Here is a 19,051-nt window from a genome sequence, read left to right on the forward strand (position 1 = left end):
TTGCCCTACATTGAAGCTCCTTGTCGGCTTCTCATTGATGTGCTGGAATTGCTTATTCTCAAAATCTCTTCGTACATTTGGTCTGAGCAAATCCATACGAGATCTCAACCTTCGGTTAAAGAACATCATGGCCGGGGTCTGGTTAGTGACTGCATGTGTCGCATTTCTGTAGGCTAACAGGAAATTGTCCACCTTGTGCTGCAGTGGAATGTCGTCATCGCACATGGCCCTTACTGCTTTCTTAAAGGTTTGTACGAACCTCTCAGCCAATCCATTTGTGGCTGGATGATACGGGGTGGATGTATAATGCCTTACCCCATTCCTTTTCATAAATTTCCAAAACTCTTCGGACACAAACTGTGGTCTGTTATCAAAGCAAATCTGCTCTGGCAAGCCGTTCCTGGCAAATATGGTCCGTAGGACTGCAATAGTTTTCTCCATGGTGGTGGAGGACATTTTGATCACCTCAGGCCATTTCGAATGCGCATCCACGGCTATTAAAAACATTGAGTCCATGAATGGACCAGCAAAATCAATATGCACCCATTGCCATGGAGAGGAGGGCCACTCCCATGGGTGTAGAGGGGCATGTGGTGGTGCATTTTGGACCTTCTGGCATCCTGAGCAGCTCTTTGTCAGGTCCTTGATTTGCTGATCGATCCCCGGCCACCACACATAAGCCCTAGCAAGGCTTTTCATTTTCACCCCTCCCAGATGGCCTTCATGAAGCTCATTGAGCACTCTCTCCCTTAACTTGGGTGGAATTACCACTCGGGATCCACACATCAAGGTCCCCTGGCATACTGACAGCTGTTCTCTTCTGGATGAGAATGCTGGCAACAGTGAGTCGCCATGTGTTGGCCATCCCTTCACCGTCAAGTCATATACCCGAGACAGTGTCGGGTCATTTCGGGTCTCCTTCTCTATATCCGCGTTAGTTACTGGCAAGCGTTCAATTATAGTCGAATAAAATATTTCGACAGGGTCCACTGCTGGTGCTTCCTCCGCAGTAGGCAGTGGCAGGCGTGATAGCCCATCAGTGTTTCCATGCTGTTTCGTGCCCTTATACTCTATTTCATATTGGTTCGCCCCTAGAAAAAGGGACCATCTTTGTAGCCGTTGCGCAGTCATCAACGGAACGCCCTTCTTTGGATTAAAGATGGAGACAAGTGGTTGGTGGTCAGTCAGCAAGGTGAACTTCTGCCCGTGCAGATAGTGGTTGAACTTTTTCACTCCCCACACTAGGCTCAGGGCCTCCCTGTCAATCTGGGCGTAGTTACGCTCGGCTGAGGTTAGTGACCGAGACGCAAAGGCTACTGGCCTCTCCGAGCCGTCCGGGAATTTGTGCGACAGCACCACTCCAATACCATAGGGTGATGCATCACACGCCAACCGAATTGGTAGTGCTGGGTTGAAATGAGCCAACACCTCTTTTGATGTGATCAATTCTTTGCACTTCTGGAAAGCTCGTTTACATTCGTCATTCCACTTCCATGGTACCCCCGTTTGCAGTAGGGTGTTCAGTGGGTGTAGTACTGCAGACAAATTCGGCAAGAACTTATGGTAGTAGTTCACCAGCCCGAGGAACGACCTCAGTTGTGACACATTTTCCGGTGCTGGAGCCTTGACTACTGCCTCAATCTTTTCAGGGGACTTATGTAACCCCTCTTCATCAATAACGTGGCCACAATACGAGATCTGCTCCTGGAAAAACTCGCATTTGTGGTGATTAGCTCGGAGCCCATATTCCTTCAATCTAGTGAGCACCTGCTCCAGGTTGGCGAGGTGATCACTGTCATTTTCGCCCGTGACCAGGATGTCGTCCAAATAACACTGGGTCCCTGGAATCCCTTGCAGGACTTGATCCATTGCCCTTTGCCAAATAGCCAGAGCCGATGCTACCCCGAACACCAGCCGGTTGTATTGGTAGAGACCTTTATGAGTGTTGATCGTGAGGTACTGTTTCAAGGCTTCTTCTACCTCCATTTGCAGGTACGCCTGGGCCAGATCAATCTTAGTGAAGCGTTTTCCTCCAGATAGTGAGGCAAAAATATCTTCACTCCGCGGAAGCGGATATTGTACCGTGTGAAGGACTGGGTTCACTGTCACCTTAAAGTCCCCACAGATGCGAACCTTCTTTGGTTCCCCAGGCGTATTACTCAATGACCTCTTCATTACAGGAACGATGGGTGTAGCCCACTTGCTCCAGTCCACTTTGGACAGTACTCCTGAACATTCCAAACCTTCCAGCTCTACTTCGACGGCTGGGTGGGTCGCATAAGGCACCGGTCTGGCCTTAAAAAACTTTGGGCTTGCATTTTCCTCTATTTTGATCATCGCTGTTATGCCTTTTAGTGTTCCAAGTTCCTCCTGGAACACTTCTTGTGCGTCAGTTAGCATTTTTGACAGTCGTCCAGGTGTGACGTCATCATCCTTTTTGGCATCTACAGTCAGTGCTTGTATGGAATGCCAATCTAGCTGTATCTTCCGGATCCATTCACATCCTAGTAGCGGTGGTCCTCCCTCTGGCAGTACATATAGGTCCATTTTTGGTGTTTCCGTGCCGTTATATATAACGTTCACCCTTATTTTTCCTTTGGGGTAGACTTTTTGCCCCGCGTACGTCTTCAAGACGATCTCTGTATCTCTCAAGGGTATATGTGAGAATAGCCGCTTGTAGTCCCTTCGGTTTATGACTGTTAGGGCTGATCCTGTGTCCAATTCCATTTTCACTTGGACTCCGGCTATCTTGAGCGTGACCCAGATAGTTTGGTGATCCTCCGTTTTGATCACATTATGTAGTTTCAAACAACCCAGCTCCTTGCTTCCGGAGTCTGTATCCCTTTTCTGGTTGTCTGAACTACTCTCCGTCACCTTATGTACCTTCTTGTACTTCTCCTGTGGAGATTTCTTGCTGCTGGTTTTCTTTTCTGACCTGCAGACTCTTGCTATGTGTCCTACTTTTCCACACTGTCTGCACACTTGGTCCTTGAACCAGCAATCCTTATGGTCGTGTGTTGTTCTGCCGCAGCGATAGCACTTCACTGTTCCGTATGCCATTACATTTGTGCCATATTCTTGCGGTCTCCGTTGTATCTCAGCCGCGCCCCGTGCTGCTGCTTCATGTGATACTGCCATGCTGAAAGCCTTGTCCAGCGTAAGATCCTTTTCTGATAGAAGCCATTTCTGGGTTCCTTCACTTTGAAGCCCACACACGAACTTGTCCCTTAAAGTATCTGCTAGTCCCGTTCCAAACTGGCAGTGTTTCGATAGCTTGCGCAGTTCCATTAAATACTCAGCATTACTTTCATCTTTATGCTGGTTCCTTTTGTGAAACTTAAATCTTTCTGTTATCAGCAGCGGTGTGGGGTTTAAGTGGTCCCGTAGGATTGACACTACGTTTTCAAAATCCTTTTCCACTGGCTTCTCTGGGGTTACTAGGTTTCGCAGTAAGCCATATGTTTTTGCACCCATGGAATTCAACAATACCAGTGCTTTCCTGGCATCTGGCACTTCATTCGCCTTGCAGTACACTTCTATGCGTTCTACATGTCGCCCAATCTTCGACTTCATTGTCGAACGCTGTGACACTGCCACTCTTTGGCATCCCTGGGTGTGGTTAGACTGCTAAAAATGGCGTCGCCCGCGCTCTCCCTTCTTCTCCGCTGGCTCAAAATGGCGTCTCCCGCGCTTTCCTTTCTTCTCCGCTGCGGCTCAAAAATGGCGTCTCCCGTGCTCTCCCTTTCTTCCCCCGCGGACGATGCTCAGCCCTTGAACACCGGCCGCGCTCTGCGCGTTTTCCTGCGCGCCTCTCTCGTTGACGCTGCTCGGTCCTGAACCCCGGCTGCGCCCCGTGCGCTCTACCCTCTCTCTCTCTTTTTCTTTTTCCGTCGACGCCGCTCGGTCTTCAACCCCGGCTGCGCCCTGTGCGCTTTACCCTCTCTCTTACACCGTCGACGCTGCTCGGCCTTCCCCTGTGCCGTCGGTCGGCTCCAGCCGCCGCCGTCCGGGAAGGGTCTGCGCCGTACCTGCTGCCAGCCTGTCTCGCTGGAGTCTCCGCCGGATGGTCGACGCCCGTGCCCCTGGAATCGGCCTTCTTCTGCAGAGTTGCAGGTTGGTTCGAATCGACTCGTCGCCAATGTTAAATCCGTGAATCTTGATGTATGGTGTCCTTCAATAAATAGACAGAGACTGCAGAGGAACAATCAATGGTGTTTCGGGCACCTGGTGGAAGAGAAAAGCTGGCTGACACCAAGGCTGCGGACAAATCGCCAGCATGGAGTTCCGCTGAAACATTATTTGCAAATGTATTTACTCCTGACCGATCTGACCTGCTGAGTGTTAGCAGCATTTTCTCTTTTGTTCCAGATTTCCAGCATCTGTGGTATTTTTCTTTTTGCTAGTATGAAAGTGTTACAGAAAATTGTATGTTTTCAAAGTGCAAAATATGGAAGCTTCACCAATTTATGGAGTTAAAAGGTTGAAATGAGTGAACTAGAGGAGCAGGTGAATGAAGAAGTTGATTTTATGTTGAAAGCAGGAGTAAATAGGGCTGTTTTTCAAAAGGTGAAATGTTTTAAAAGTGTAAAATATGGAACGCTTCACGAATTTGCGTGTCATCCTTGCGCAGGGGCCATGCTAATCTTCTCTGTATCGTTCCAATTTTAGTATATGTGCTGCCGAAGCGAGCACGAATGGGGAATGAAGCAGAGTGCTATATAAAGCATCGAAAATATAAATACCTTTATATGCTGGTAATGCATTTTCGGCAGATTTTGTATTACATTTCTCGCACAATACTATACACAGATGCAGCGAATCTAAAATCATACATATCTCCTTCCATCCCTTTTGATTGATCACTGCTGACAAAAATATTGAAAGTAAAATAGGTTTCTGCGCCGAGGATTATGGGCTCGAGGTTCTAAATGTAAATGAGGGCGGCGGAGCCTATTGGGCTCAGGGGGCGGGGTCTGTTGATTTGCTCGAGCTGTGGTGAGTTTTCAGGGGCCGTGCCCGCCTTTTCTACAAACACTATTTGGGCCCGGGCCCTTCTCCCCTCCCGTCACTCCGCCATTGGCGCTGTGCCTTCAGCTGGCTGGGCCCCAAACTGTTCCTAAACCTCCACCTCGCTCTGTTCCATTGAGGTCCTCCTTACAATTTTACCTCTTCAAACTTTTGGTCACCTATATGCTAATATATCCTTATGTCAAATTTTGTCTGATTACTTTTCTCTGAAGCGTATTGGGACGTTTTACTGTGCTAAAGGTGCCTTATAAATGCAAGTTGTTGTCTTCCACATTGTCAGGATCATTTAAGTTAATGTGACAAATGCTCCGTATGGTATGTTGTCTCCCTGGTGCCAGGGTAAGGGACATCACTGAGAGGGTGCAGACCATTCTGTGGGGGGAAGGGGAAGAGCCAGAGGCTGTGGTCAATGTCAGAACCAAGAACAGAGGGAGGAAGAGGGTTGAGGTCATGCAGTCAGAGTTTAAGGAGCTAGGGAGGAAGTGAAAAAGCAGGGCCTCAAAGGTAGTAATCTCTGGAATACTCCCAGTGCCATGTGCTAGTGAGAATAGAAATAGGAAGTTATGGTCGGTCACCGTGTGGCTTGAGACATGGTGCAGGAGGGAGAGTTTCAGATTCCTGGGACATTGGGTCCTGTTCAAGATTGACGGGTTGCACCTGAACAGAGCTGGGATCAATATCCTTGCGGGTAGCTTAACTAGTGCTGTGCTGGAGGGTTTAACCTAATTTGGCTGGGTGTTGGGCACCAAGATGAAGTGTCAAAAAGTAGAAACAAGGTGCACAAAGAACTGGGAGATACAGTTAGAGTTAGCAATAATACAGAATTAGATTGGATCATAGAAAATACAAAGAGGTCTAAGTTAGAAATAAAAAACAGCAAAATACTGGAAATACTCAGCAGGTCAGGCAGCATCTGTGGAGAGAGAAACAGAATTAACTTTTCAGGCCGATGACCTTTCATCAGAACTGGAAAAAGTTAGAGGTGTAACAGATTTTAAGCAAGTGCAGGGGCAAGGAAAGGGTGGCGGGGAGGAAAGAACAAAAGGAGATGTCTATGATAGGGTGAGATTCAGGAGTGATTAAATGACAAAAGGTAGGATTGTACAAAGTAAAAGGAGACGGTAATAGGACAAGTAAAGAAACAAAAGATGTATCTAGAAGAGGTGTAAATGGGTAAAGCACAAGCACCAACAGCTGCCATCGGAAAATTAGGGGCAGAGGTTACCTTGAGTTTCATGGGAACAGTGTAAGATGTCGAGGACAGAGAGCTCAGAGTGGGAGTGCAGCGGAGAATTAAAGTGACAGGCGACCGGAAGCTCGGGGTCACGATTGCGGACTGAATGTCCACAAAGTGGTCACCCAATCTGCGTTTGGTCTGCCCAATATAGAAGAGACCGCATCCAGAACAACGAATTCAGTATACTGAATTGCAAGAACTGCAAGTAAATCGTTGTTTCACCTGGAAAGAGTGTTTGAGGCATTGGATGGTGGGAAGGAAGGAGGTAAAACGGCAGGTGTTGCATCCAGGTTCTAAGTTAGGTTTGGAGTGCATGTGTGTAAATGCACGAAGGATGATTAATGGGGTTGGTGAGCTGCAGGTGCAATTAACCACGTGGGAATATGATGTAGTGGCGACAACTGAGACCTGTCTCAAAAAAGGGAGGATTGGATGCTTAATATTCCTAGGTACAAGGTATTCAGGAAAGATAGGGAGGGGAAATGGAGGTGGGGTAGCAGTTTTGATTGAGGAAAATATTACAGTGCCAGAAAGAGGGAATGTCCTTGAGGAATCAAAGACAGAATCTATTTGGTTGGAGCTCAGAAAGTATAATAGAGGAGCTATCACACTACTTGGTGTATTTTATAGGCCACCGGATGGGGCAGTGATTGTGTTAAGGGCAGAGAAGGAGAGGAATTTCTGAAGTGTGTTCAGGAGAATTTTCTTGATCAGTATGTTTCCTGCCCAACAAGGAAAGAGGCATTGCTGGATCTAGTCCTGAGGAATGAAGAGGGTCAAGTGGAGAATGTCAGAGTTGCAGGGCATCTCGGGGATAGTGGTCATAGTATCGTAAAGTTTAGATTAGTTACGGAGAAGGACAAGAAGCAATCTAGAATAAAAATACCTAACTGGAGCAGGACTAATTTCAGCGAATTGAGGAGGGATCTGGCCCAGGTAAATTGGAGTCAAAGACTGGCAGGCAGAAATGTAATGGAGCAATGGGCGGCCTTTAAAGAGGAGATAGTTCGGGTACAGTCTAGGTACATTCCTACAAGAGGGAAAGAGAGGGCAACCAAAGCCAGAGCTCCCTGAATGACCAGGGAGTTAGAGAGTAGGATGAAGCAGAAAAAGAGGGCATATGACAGATGTCAGCTTGATAATACAAGGGAGAATGGGGCTAAATATAAAAAGTAGAGGAGAAGTGAAAAAGAAAATAAGAGAGGCAAAGAGAGAGTACGAGAATAGATTGGCGGGTAGCATAAAAGGGCATTGAAAGGTCTTCTATAGGCATATTAACAGTAAGAGGGTTGTCAGAGAAGCGGTGGTGCCAATTAGGAACCAAAATGGAGAACTATTGCTGGAGGCAGAAGGCATGGCTGAGGTATTAAATGAGTACTTTGCATCAGTGTTTACCAAGGAAGAGGACTTTGCCAAACCTAATGGAAATGAGGAGGTTGCTGGGATACTGGATGAGATAAAAAATAGATAAAGAGGAGGTACTAGAGAGGCTGGTGGTACTTAACGTGAATCAGTCGCCCGGCCTGGATGGGATGCATCCGAGGTTGCTGTGGGATGTAAGGGTAGAAATTGCAGCGGCGTTGGCCACAATCTTCCAATTCTCCTTAGATATAGGGGTGGTCCCAAAGGACTAGAGGATTGCAAATGTTACAACCTTGTTCAAAAAAGGGGAGAAGGATAAACCTGACGATACAAAGATAGGTGGGAAAGCAAGTTGTGAGGAGTATACAAAGAGTCTGCATAAGGGATATAGATAGGTTAAGTGAGTGGGCAAAAAATTGGCAGATGGAGTATAATGTGGGAAATTGTGAGGTTATCGACTTTGGTAGGAAAATAGAAAAGCAAAATATTGGCCCAGAAATTCGGGTCTCCACGGGTGAGTACGCACGGGGTACTCACCCGTAGGCCCAATGGAAGTGCAGGTTTCCTGCGTGTGCGCGGGAAACTGGTACTTCCATTCCCCTGAACAAAGGGGTTCAGAGGTCGAACGCGTGCGCAGGAGAGGCTGTGCGTGCGCATCGAACTTACGTTTTATTTGCAGGTTCTCCCAGGAGGGTAAGTCTCCAGAAGTTACACATATAAAAAGCCGTCGCAAGGCCTGCTTTTTACAAGGTAAGTGGTGAATTAATTAAAATTAAAACATTTTTTCCACAGGTTTATTATTTTTAAATACTTTAAAGAAAGGTAAGTTTATTTTTAGCACCGTTAGAAAATAAAATTATTTTTCTCAAAAATTTAAATTGTTGTTTAAAATGGTTATTTCATGTAATTTATAGTTTATTTTAAAAATGTGATGTTTTTTTTAAATTTATTTGAAGATTTAGTGATGTTTTGGGGCTTATAATATTTATAAGTTTGACAGCTCTTCCTGTCAAACTTATGAATGAAGCATTCCCTGCTACCATTGGCTCTCCATGGCCCACGTGATCCCAGGGGACGCATCGAACTAACTGCGCCCCTGGAGTGCGCAAGCACTGCGCGCCGGCAGTTGGAGGAGGCCCAGGATCGCAATTCCACGGGGGCCCACAGCTCAACGGCCGGCGCGCAAGGTAAGTGCAGGTCGGGGGCTTGCACCCGCGGGAAGCCCCCGACCCGAATTTCTGGGCCATTATTTAAATAGAGAGAGACTACAAAGTGCTGCGGTACAGAGGGATCTGGGGATCCTCGTACATGAAACACAAAAAGTTAGCATGCAGGTACAGCAAGTAATTAGGAAGGCAAATGGAATGTTGGCCTTTATTGCAAGGGGGATGGAGTATAAAAGTAGGGAAGTCTTGCTACAAACTTTACAGGGTGTTGGTGAGACCACACCTGGAGTACTGCGTACAGTTTTAGTCTCCTTATTTAAGGAGGGATATACTTGCATTGGAGGCAGTTCAGAGAAGGTTCACTAGGTTGATTCCTGGGATAAAGGGGTTGTCTTATGAGGACAGGTTGAGCAGGTTGGGCCTATACTCATTGGAGTTTAGAAGAATGAGAGGGGATCTTATTGAAACATAAGATTCTGAGGGGGCTTGACAGGGTAGTTGCTGAGAGGATGTTTCCCCTCGTGGGGGAATCTAGAACTAGGGGGCATAGTTTCAGAATAAGGGGCCGCCCATTTAAGACGGAGATGAGGAGGAATTTCTTCGCTCAGAGGGTCGGGAACCTTTGGAATTCTCTACCCAAGAGAGCTGTGGAGGCTGAGTCGTGAATATATTCAAGGCGCAGATGGACAGATTTTTGAACTACAATGGAGTCGAGGGTTATGGGGAACGAGCAGGAAAGTGGAGTTGAGGCCAAGATCAGATCAGCCATGAATTTATTGAATGGCGGAGCAGGCTCGAGGCGCCGAATGGCCTAATCCTGCTCCTTTTTCTTATGTTCTTATATACTATTCTATGATTCTAAGATTCTGACCAGTGAGTAGAATCAATCATTGTTCCTCCTCTAATCAGTACTTTAACTCCTTTTCCTTTTTAGGCAACTTGAATGTTGTGCAAAGAAGTGAAGAAACCGGATGTTCTATTTGTAATGGATTTAAGACCCAACTCAACACTGCAGAGCATTTCATCACTTCCCTCTGTGCGGTCCACACCAAGGCTCTCGGGACTGTCTCAGATCACATGCAGTTTATATTTAAGCAATGCTATTGCTTCGCATAACCAGAGTCTCTTGCTGGCCAGTGGAGTCACTTGTATAATCAGTGTGCTCCCAGAGGTGATGAGTTCTGAGTTTCCAGGCACTGAGTATATTAATATTCCTATTGCAGATTCTCCTGGTTCACAGTTAAGTGAGTACTTCGACATGGTGGCAGACAAAATCCACCATGTTGAAAAATTGCGTGGACGAACACTGCTGCACTGTGTTGCTGGAATCAGTAGATCCGCCACTTTGTGCCTTGCTTACCTCATGAAATACCACCACATATCTCTGGTTGAGGCTCATGCCTGGTTGAGGGCCCGCAGGCCTATAATTAGGCCAAACAGTGGATTCTGGAAGCAGCTGATTGAGTACGAAGACAGAATCTTTGGAAAAACCAGCATCAAAATGGTGACGTCACCTCTGGGAGTCATACCAGACATTTATGAAGAAGAAACGAGAGGAATGATTCCTTTTTAATATTGTACACCTGACTCACAATGTTTATTTTGTCTAGGTATGTTTGTGTTATGTTACTGCTGTATATCTTTGCCTATAAAGGCAGCTGTGGATAAGATGACCTTTCCCTTAATACCACACAATACAATTCCCAAAATATCCATGACTCATATAAGACAAGGGTCAACATTAGAAAGCTCCTCTACACCAAAATTCTGTTCTTTATAATGTCCGGGTACCACAAATGTCTTCTTTCTGCCACTCTCATTTCAACCATCCCATGCCCATCCACTCTTGTTCTAATGGACCAGTGCTGTGATATCTCCCTTCTGCAGTCAGTCCTGGCTGCTGATGCTGACTTGAATCTGCTCTTCCTGTTGCTATGCTGCTGGGCAGGTATTGATTTTAATCCGCAGTGGGTCCCTGGAATAACGCTGTGATTCAGGAGGGTAAGCTGCCATTAAAGTGTCAGAGCACTGTAGAATAGCTGCTGGCCTCAGCTGATAGGAATGTATTGGTGCTTGTATTGGATGCACTGCCTTTGGGGAATGTCCTAAACTGAGAGGATGTGACCCATGTGTAAGATGCACCCTCGCAGCCCCTCAAACACACACTTGTGATCCAAACTAAGACATACATTTATAGACTTGTATCTGACTATATATTTGAATAATACATTTTCTTTTGTGCATTGCATTCAACTCTAAAGGACTATTAATTTTACACGACTTGCCTTAATAAATTGCAGCACAGCTTAGAGTAAGAGGGTGATAGGTTTAACCAAAGTGCTAAATTTGGAACGGTTTACAATCTACACAGATAATGTTTGAGTTGGAGCTACCCACCTTTGTACAGTGCTTGGAGGGAAAGCTGCCATTAAAGTGTCAGAGCACTGTAGCTGCTGGCCTCAGCTGATAGGAATGTATTGGTGCTTGTATTGGATGCACTGCCTTTGGGGAATTTCCTAAACTGAGAGGATGTGACCCATGTGTAAGATGCACCCTCGCAGCCCCTCAAACACACACTTGTGATCCAAACTAAGACATACATTTATAGACTTGTATCTGAGTATATATTTGAACATATACATTTCCTTTTGTGCATTGCATTCAACTCTAAAGGAGTATTAATTTTACACGGCTTGCCTTAATAAATTGCAGTACAGCTTAGAGTAAGAAGGTGATAGGTTTAACCAAAGTGCTAAATTAGGAACGGTTTACAAACTACACAGATAATGTTTGAGTTGGAGCTACCCACCTTTGTACAGTGCTTGCATTTAATAACACTAAACACTGGCGATGGAGGTTAAACACACAGCAATACCATTTATGTCAGAACAAAAAGAAAAACTGGAATGTACAGCAACCCGCTTAGTATCTAAAAGAGAAAGTTGTGGTTAATGTGTTGGGAGCGTCTTTAAGCAATACATAGGAAGGGGCATGGCTGAAAGGTTAATTTTCTTTATCAAACACTGACTGCCCTGCCATGTGCTCTCAGTATTCTGTTTTTATTTTCTTCAATCAGAACAAGTTGTTTAAGGGTGATATTATAATCGGGACAGGTACAGCCTTTATCATATACAACCACCCATGTCTCAGTGCCACTTGGTTTAATATGTGTTGCCCAATTGTAATCTCATCCTTCTCTTCCACTACATTTATGCCTGCACTGCAATTCTCTACTCAGTTCCCTCTTTCAAGAACTTTCTCCAAACCCTTTTCATTGACCATGGCTTTCCTCCCCATCTGAACCTTTCTTTTGTTTCCATTTACTTGATATCTGTCATATCCTTGTCCTCCATATTGTAAAGTATTCTAAATCATCTTGCTGCATATGAGGATCGGTATTTTGATGTTTTTGATGTAATGAAAATAAACAGTATGCTGAAATTAAAGGAAAATTGGAAGCAGAAGAATGGAACAATTCACTTTTTATGACCAACCAGCTCCCAGGTCTGGTGTGCAGGTTGGACATACAGTCACGGTCTTTCTTACAATACCTCACCTCCAGGGTCAGAAGTCTGTCAGTATCACCTGACAATTACAGCACTCGAGTTTTTGCCAAAGGCTCCTCCCAGGCAACAGCAGGAGAGTTGGAAAGCATCAGCCACTTTGCAGTTCCAGAGGTCACAGATACCCTGTCAGGACATGCTGGATACTACACTACATTCAGCATGAGGATGCAGCAAAACAGGCCAACATGGTTTTTGTTGAAGGATGTGGCATTGCCAGGACAGCACAAGGCTGCGATTGACTGCACCACGTTGTCATTTAGCAAACATGACATTCATCAACAGAACAGCACCGCTCTGGAAACGTCCAAATGGGTGCAACAATCAGCAAAGAATTCTGCATGTCAGAGAATTCATTCATGCCAACGTAATAGAGGGAGCAAAAAGTAAGCTTCAAAAGCTTCAAAAAAAAAGCTAACAACCCTTCAAAAATCTAACAACCCCAGAACAGCCCTGACACATGAAAAGAAGTGGGTTACCCGGGCTTTGTAATTTTAGGTATGCACAGAAACATTGACTGGTATTGGAGCAAAGTACAAAATCAATTGTCTATTTCTCAAGGGGGTCTGGGAGAATGCTCCCTGGAAAATGTTGGATTTTTACATTAAAATTAATGATACATTCTGATTAACTTTATACACTTTCTTACTTCACAATTGATAGACTTTTATTTAAAAAAGGAAAAATAAAGTGACATTTTTGAATTTCAACAGACCTTCACTTACCCACAATTTACCTCAAACAGTCACATAAACACATCTCATCCCCCACACCAATTTACAAAGTCTGTCCACACCCTCTGGCTCAGTTCAGACACACGGTACCCCATCCAACCCCCTAACGCTTTCACTGAGAAACTCTCTGTCATGTATTGTCACATGGTTTAATATGAGCATGCTCAGTTCGCTCTGGCCTAATAAAGCAAGCACCAGCAACTCATCCTGTCTCTGTCCTTCATTTGTTCTACCCAAGTATATTACAATTTGGCGACGAGGATGGGATCCCAAAGCCATTTTTAGGGATCATGGAAAGACACAGGGCTCGATTTTGCCAGTGTGGGCGGGCTGGGGCGTGTCAGGTGGGATTCGTGTCAGGACCCCGACTCCAAAGTGAAGTGTTGAAAAATTGTGATTTTCCCCTAATTAGGCACTTGATTTCCAGCGTGTGGGAACCCCTGGCCCAATGAGTCTTTTCATACAGAAAGTTGCCTATAATGAGATCATCAATGCTGCTGGATATAAGGCCTGCAAGCAGACTTGTTTCTTCTGCAGACTGGAAATGCTTTGGAAATTGTATGAAGGACTTCATTTACCGACCATGTCCACCAGCAAGCGAAAGTGTGCACCTCGCTTTGATGAGCCCTCCCTCCAAGTCTGGTGCAGGGAGCAAGATCTAATATGGAGGTGCTCCTCCCTTCCTCAGGGAGAAAAAAGCCACCCCAGCAGACTAAAGCTGCATGGCTGCAAGTGGCCCAGGAGGTCAACTCCATATCAATGAGCCGTAGAACCTGGCTGCAATGCAGGAAGAGGTTTCATAACCTTCTCCGCCCTGGAAAAGTGAGTATGACTTTCCTATCACCCTCAATCTGATCCCCATCACCTCTCCTCACCAGCACTCTGCTTTGCCAACCTCTTCCTCCACATCCAACTTGACACTTACATCCCTGCACCCTTACCCATTCCCTCTCTCTCTATGGTCACATTCACTTAACTATTTGACCATGCAGCCCTCACACTCTCTATCACTGTGATGCAATGACAACAACTTACAACACACAGGGAGGGTCCTTTGTCTCCTAAGCATCTATGCTATAGATTCTCTACACTCACTCATTCATTCTCACTCAAACAACACTTGTGTCCCTCATTGCAGGAAAAGAGAGCCCACAATAAGAGGGAAAGAGCCAACAGGAGGAGGGCCACCCTCAGTAGTGGACAGACGGGCGCATCACAGCAAGCTGGTGACAGAATAGTTTGGCATCTCATTGACATTGCATGAGTCACTGATAATGAATCGGATGCCCTAACAGATTGACTTATGATCATCTGCACTATTCAGTGTGCATGTAACTTTGACCTCACATCTTTAACTCTGTCCTTTACTCCCCCACAGGACCATTGAAAGCACCCGTCCCCAGTGTCCAGGAGGAATAGCCTGAGCTTCCAGACTCCTCAGAGGAAGCTGCAACCTCTGAGGGCGCAGCATCAGCAAAATTCAGCACACCCAGCACCAGCGCAGACACTCACACCTCAGTGGGACCTTCGCGAGATACAGTAGTGTTGGCACCTGGTGTATCACAGCTCACAAGTGAGCATCAGCAGATGGTGGAGACAGGGTCAGCAGTGGAGAGTCCTCGTCGGAGGGCGCAGGAGTCTGTCAGCACGGCTCAGCTGCATGTCGACCCTGTGCCTCCAGGTCCATCCACAAGGAGAGCGGTGCTGGAACTCCAGGAACAGCTGCAGGAGTCTCTGGCAGGTTTTGTCTCCAGGGTCGCTGCGAGTGTGGAATGAATGGAGGAGTCCATCGCAAACATGAGCAGAGCCTTTGTGGAGGCATTGGCACATGAGCGCATCACCGCGGAAAGGATGGCAACCTCCGTGGAAAGGATGGCTAACTCCATGGTAAGGCTGGCTACCGTAGAGGACAAGATGGGTATGGTAGAGGCAAGGATGGCTATGGGCATGGAGGAGCTTAGTCACCAGGGTATGGAAAACATGGTAATTGTTCAGAATAGAATGACATCTCTTGAGGAGCGATGGTCAGCTATTGAGCATACAAACCAGACCTTCATGGAAGTCATCTGGAGTAGGACTTCCAGTGCAGAAATGGGTCCTCATGGCCTCCCTGAAGTGCAGCAAGGTGCTGTCAAGCCACTTGCTAGCTCTGAAGTGCGGCTGACCCATGAGAGGGCTGTTGGTGGCAGAGAAGAAGGGAGTGGGGCTCCTCTTCAAGCGCTCACACGACCATGCCACTGCAGAGCTCTCGGTCAGAGCCCCACCAGAGTCCTCACCCAACTGAGATGGGCATCTCAGCCCCTGCGCAGCCGTAGGAGCAGCAGACTGTTGGCGAGCCCGCACAGGTTCGCCACCCCAGAGGACGGCCACCAAAGGCGTCGCGACAGGAGCAGCAAGAAAGTGAGCAAGGGGCCTCCACATCTGCTGAAGCCACAGGGGAAGCACCACATAGGAGCACGCATAAGAGGAAGATGAAGCACAAGTAGTCACAAGGGTAGTCACTTGGGTGCTGTGATGTTTTGTATTTGGACCAGCCATCATTGTCATTGTATTATAAACAGATTTGATGGCAAACTGTTGAAGTTGTGGCCTGTGTCATTTCGCAAATGGGACTTTCACATTGAGGGCTTAGGGCGCCTTGCAATTGTCAGTATGGTGGTCAGAGTGATAGGAATCCGCAGGTTCTTGTCCATTGTCGATGCTCTGGTAAGAAGGTGCGAGACAGAAGTGTTTGATTGTGCAGGTTCCTCAAATGTGGCCAAGGTGAGTGCGTCCCTTGCATCCCAGGCAGCAATGCTGTCGCGCTGGCACCTTCTGGCCTGTGCAGCTTCAGGTGGGTGACTAGCAGCTTGGCGCTCCTGTTGATGCTCCTGCTGTTGGTGCTGCTGTTGTTCATGGTTCTGCTGTTGCCGTGGCTGGTCTTCATCCGAATCTGATGTCCAGGAGGAAAGGAATTAAATGGTCGCCATGCTTCTGGCATATGCCTCAGTTGAGGAAGCGCTCAGTCAAGGTGGGGAGAGGGGTTTCCCAGGAGGTCACACTGGAGATGGGTGTCAGGCTCCAAACTTCCACAACAATGAGTAGGCCTGCTAAAAGTTCGCCCAGACCTGAGACAACAAAGTTCTGCCACCTGCAAATGATCATCGGTGAAAACTCCTTTGTAATGGTGGAACTGCAGCTGTTCGTAAGTAATCCAATTGTGAGGCCACTAGGATTACCTGGCGTGTTCCAGAGGAGGCGTGTAGGATGGGGGAAATGTCTAAAAATTGGAAAGGCCTCTCAAAATGGGATAATAGAGGCAAATAAGTGGTTCTTAAGGGCCTATCCCGCCTCTTGAAGGTGGGATGGAAACGGGGTCAGAAAACACGCATGTGGGAAAGTTGCTCGGGATGGAGGCGGGATCGGGCCCGCCCGCCATTTTTTGCAATTTTACCACCTCACACGCCTCCAAACCCGCCTCCTCGTGCTTGGCAAAATCAAGCCCACAGTGTTCAATCTTCGAGTGGACATGTTTACAGTGAATTTGTGACACTGAAACTGAATTTTTGCGATGTTTTACCGTTAATACTCATATAGAATCATCTGTGCTTCGCCTTCGCGTGCATATACACAGCAACAGCAGCATTGATTCTCACATGTACACAGCGTTCTGATTCACTGACGGGATCGGGACAATCGTGGCTGCGCCCATGGGATTCATCGGAAGCCTTGGCATGTATGACCAAGCTTGCGAACCATTCAGTTCTTACATTGAGCGGATGGAGATTTTTTTAAGGCCAATAACATTATTGAGACCGAAGATGCAGATGAGAATATTCAAGCTCAAAATATAGTAATTCGTGAATGGAAGAAAGCAATTATTCTAATGGATATCAGACCAGATGTCTACAGAACGCTGATAAACCTACTCGCGCCAGGGAATGCGAAGGATGCATCATTTGAAGACATTGTTGAGAAACTCAACGACTATTTCGACCCAAAGCCATTAGAAATAGCAGAGAGCTATAAGTTTGGTACCAGAAATCAAAAACAAAGTGAAACCATCAATGAGTACATTGTAGCTCTTAAGAACCTGTCTTTGCATTTGTAACATCGGCACATTTTTGGATCGTGCATTGCATGATAAGTTTTGGGTGGACTGGTGGATGAGCGCACACAGTCCAAGTTACTGAACACTCTGAACCTAATAACAACAGAAAACGCTGGAGAAACTCAGTGGGCCAGGCAACATCCGTGGAGAGGGAAACAGCGTCAACGTTTCAGGTCGAAGACCCTTCGTCAGGACTGAGAAAAAAAAGCAGGAAATGAAACAGATTAAGAACCTAATGTTTGACATAGCATGCAAAATTTCCCTATCTATGGAGATGGTGTCGAAGAATGCTTGGGAGCTCCGTCCAACTCAAGTGACTAGTGCAGCTGAGGTCCACAGACACTAAGCCACCGCCAAACCGAAAGCTGTGAGACCAAGTCAGTGTCAGTGAGAGCAGTTTAATGAATTGTTATCGCTGCAATGGAAATCACACACCACAGTCCTGCCAATACAGAAATGCGAAGAGTTTTCACTGCCAGAAGCAAGGCCATATTTTGACAGCTTGCAGAGCTAGATCTAAAGCAGGAAGTAAGAGCCATTCTAGTGGCAAAATTGCAGAAACAAACCACCCAAAACTCCACTACAACCTGGTCATGGCCAAGTAGACCATTTCAGAGAGTACCTGTAGACTTCTGTGAGCAAGCAAATGATTATTTCCTGGTACTTGTAGATAGTCACTCAAAGTGGATTGAAGTGAAACACATGGGTTCAAATACTACAACTGAATGTACCGTAGATGAGTTGAGGTCTATCTTTGCATGTCATGGCTTACCTGCAGAGCTTGTTTCTGGCAATGGCCCTCAGTTCCATTCTGCTCTATTCCAAGAATTTATGAAACGGAACGGTATAAAACACACTCTTGTTCCACCATATCATCCAGCTTCAGTCAGAATAGTGAAAGAAGCTCTCAAAAAGCAAGTGTTGCAGGGTTGCTTGGGACTCAGCTTGAAATAATGTTTGGCAAATTTCTTGCTGAAGTGCAGAACTACTCTGCACGCTACAACTGGACATACCCCAGCAGAACTCTTGATGAAGAGGAGATTGAGAACACGGTTGAGTCTTGTTCAACCGAATTTGGCCTCGAGTTGAACAGAAACAGTTGAGTCAGAAACGTTATTATGACACCAATCAGAAAGAACGCAGAAAGACTTGTCTGTTCTCTCCATCTGACCGATCTGACCTGCTGAGTGTTATCAGCATTTTCTGTTTTTGTTCCAGATTTGCAGCATCTGCGGTATTTTTCTTTTGCTGTTATGCAAGTCTTACAGAAAATTGTATATTTTAAAAGTGCAAAATATGGACGCTTCACCAATTTGTGGAGGCAAAACAAGGTTGAAATCAGTTAACTAGAGGAGCAGGTGAATGAAGAAGTTGATTTTGTGTTTAAAGCAGGAGTAAATAGGGGTGTTTTGCAGAAAGTGAAATGTTTTAAAAGTGTAAAATGTGGAACGCTTCACGAATTTGCGTGTCATCCTTGCGCAGGGGCCATGCTAATCTTCTCTGTATCGTTCCAATTTTAGTATATGTGCTGCCGAAGCGAGCACGAATATTCAAACCAGATCACTGCTATATAAAGCATGGATAAAGTAAACACTTTTACAATGTGGTGATGTAGTTTGTCACATTTTTGTGTTACATTTCTTGCACAATATAATACACAGGATGCAGAGAATCTGACCTCAAAAATATCTGATTTCATCACTTTTGATTCATCACTCCTAACATACATATTGAAAATAATAGATTTCTGCGCTGAGGAATATGGGCTCGAGGTTCTAAATGTAAATGAGTGCGGCAGAGCCAATTGGGCTCAGGGGGCGGGGTCTGTTTGGCTTAGTGGGCGGGGCTGGGTGGGCTCAGGGGGCGGGGCT

At 46.1% G+C, this 19,051-nt stretch overlaps 1 protein-coding gene and 2 non-coding genes across 4 annotated transcripts; 1 reads left to right on the forward strand and 2 right to left on the reverse strand.

Moving 5' to 3' along the window:
• Window positions 1-4,585: 4,585 nt before the first annotated feature.
• On the reverse strand, window positions 4,586-4,692 carry LOC147104478 (U6 spliceosomal RNA). Its single transcript, XR_015072529.1, has one exon. It is a non-coding gene; the product is annotated as a U6 spliceosomal RNA (small nuclear RNA).
• Window positions 4,693-4,929: 237 nt separating this feature from the next.
• On the forward strand, window positions 4,930-12,260 carry LOC147104479 (dual specificity protein phosphatase 18-like). 2 transcript variants are annotated; one of them, XM_085961811.1, is made up of 2 exons: window positions 4,930-4,995; window positions 9,728-12,260. In XM_085961811.1, the coding sequence occupies exon 2, from the start codon at window positions 9,737-9,739 to the stop codon at window positions 10,364-10,366; it is 630 nt and encodes a 209-aa protein (XP_085817937.1). In that variant the 5' UTR covers window positions 4,930-4,995; window positions 9,728-9,736; the 3' UTR covers window positions 10,367-12,260. The 2 variants fall into 2 exon arrangements, with proteins under 2 accessions (XP_085817937.1, XP_085817938.1); XM_085961812.1 differs by lacking the exon at window positions 4,930-4,995 and adding an exon at window positions 5,003-5,147.
• A 6,357-nt stretch (window positions 12,261-18,617) lies between these two features.
• Window positions 18,618-18,724, reverse strand: LOC147104480 (U6 spliceosomal RNA). The gene has a single exon (XR_015072553.1). It is a non-coding gene; the product is annotated as a U6 spliceosomal RNA (small nuclear RNA).
• Between the last annotated feature and the right edge of the window lie 327 nt (window positions 18,725-19,051).

The sequence above is a fragment of the Somniosus microcephalus genome, chromosome 19 (genome assembly GCF_052327205.1).
Source record: "Somniosus microcephalus isolate GS21.2 chromosome 19, FLI_Smic_1.0, whole genome shotgun sequence".
Taxonomy (NCBI): domain Eukaryota; kingdom Metazoa; phylum Chordata; class Chondrichthyes; order Squaliformes; family Somniosidae; genus Somniosus; species Somniosus microcephalus.

Bases quoted from the DNA above. Each gene is read 5' to 3' on its own strand.
- LOC147104479 (XM_085961811.1), top strand. From the start codon at position 9,737: ATGTTGTGCAAAGAAGTGAAGAAACCGGATGTTCTATTTGTAATGGAT.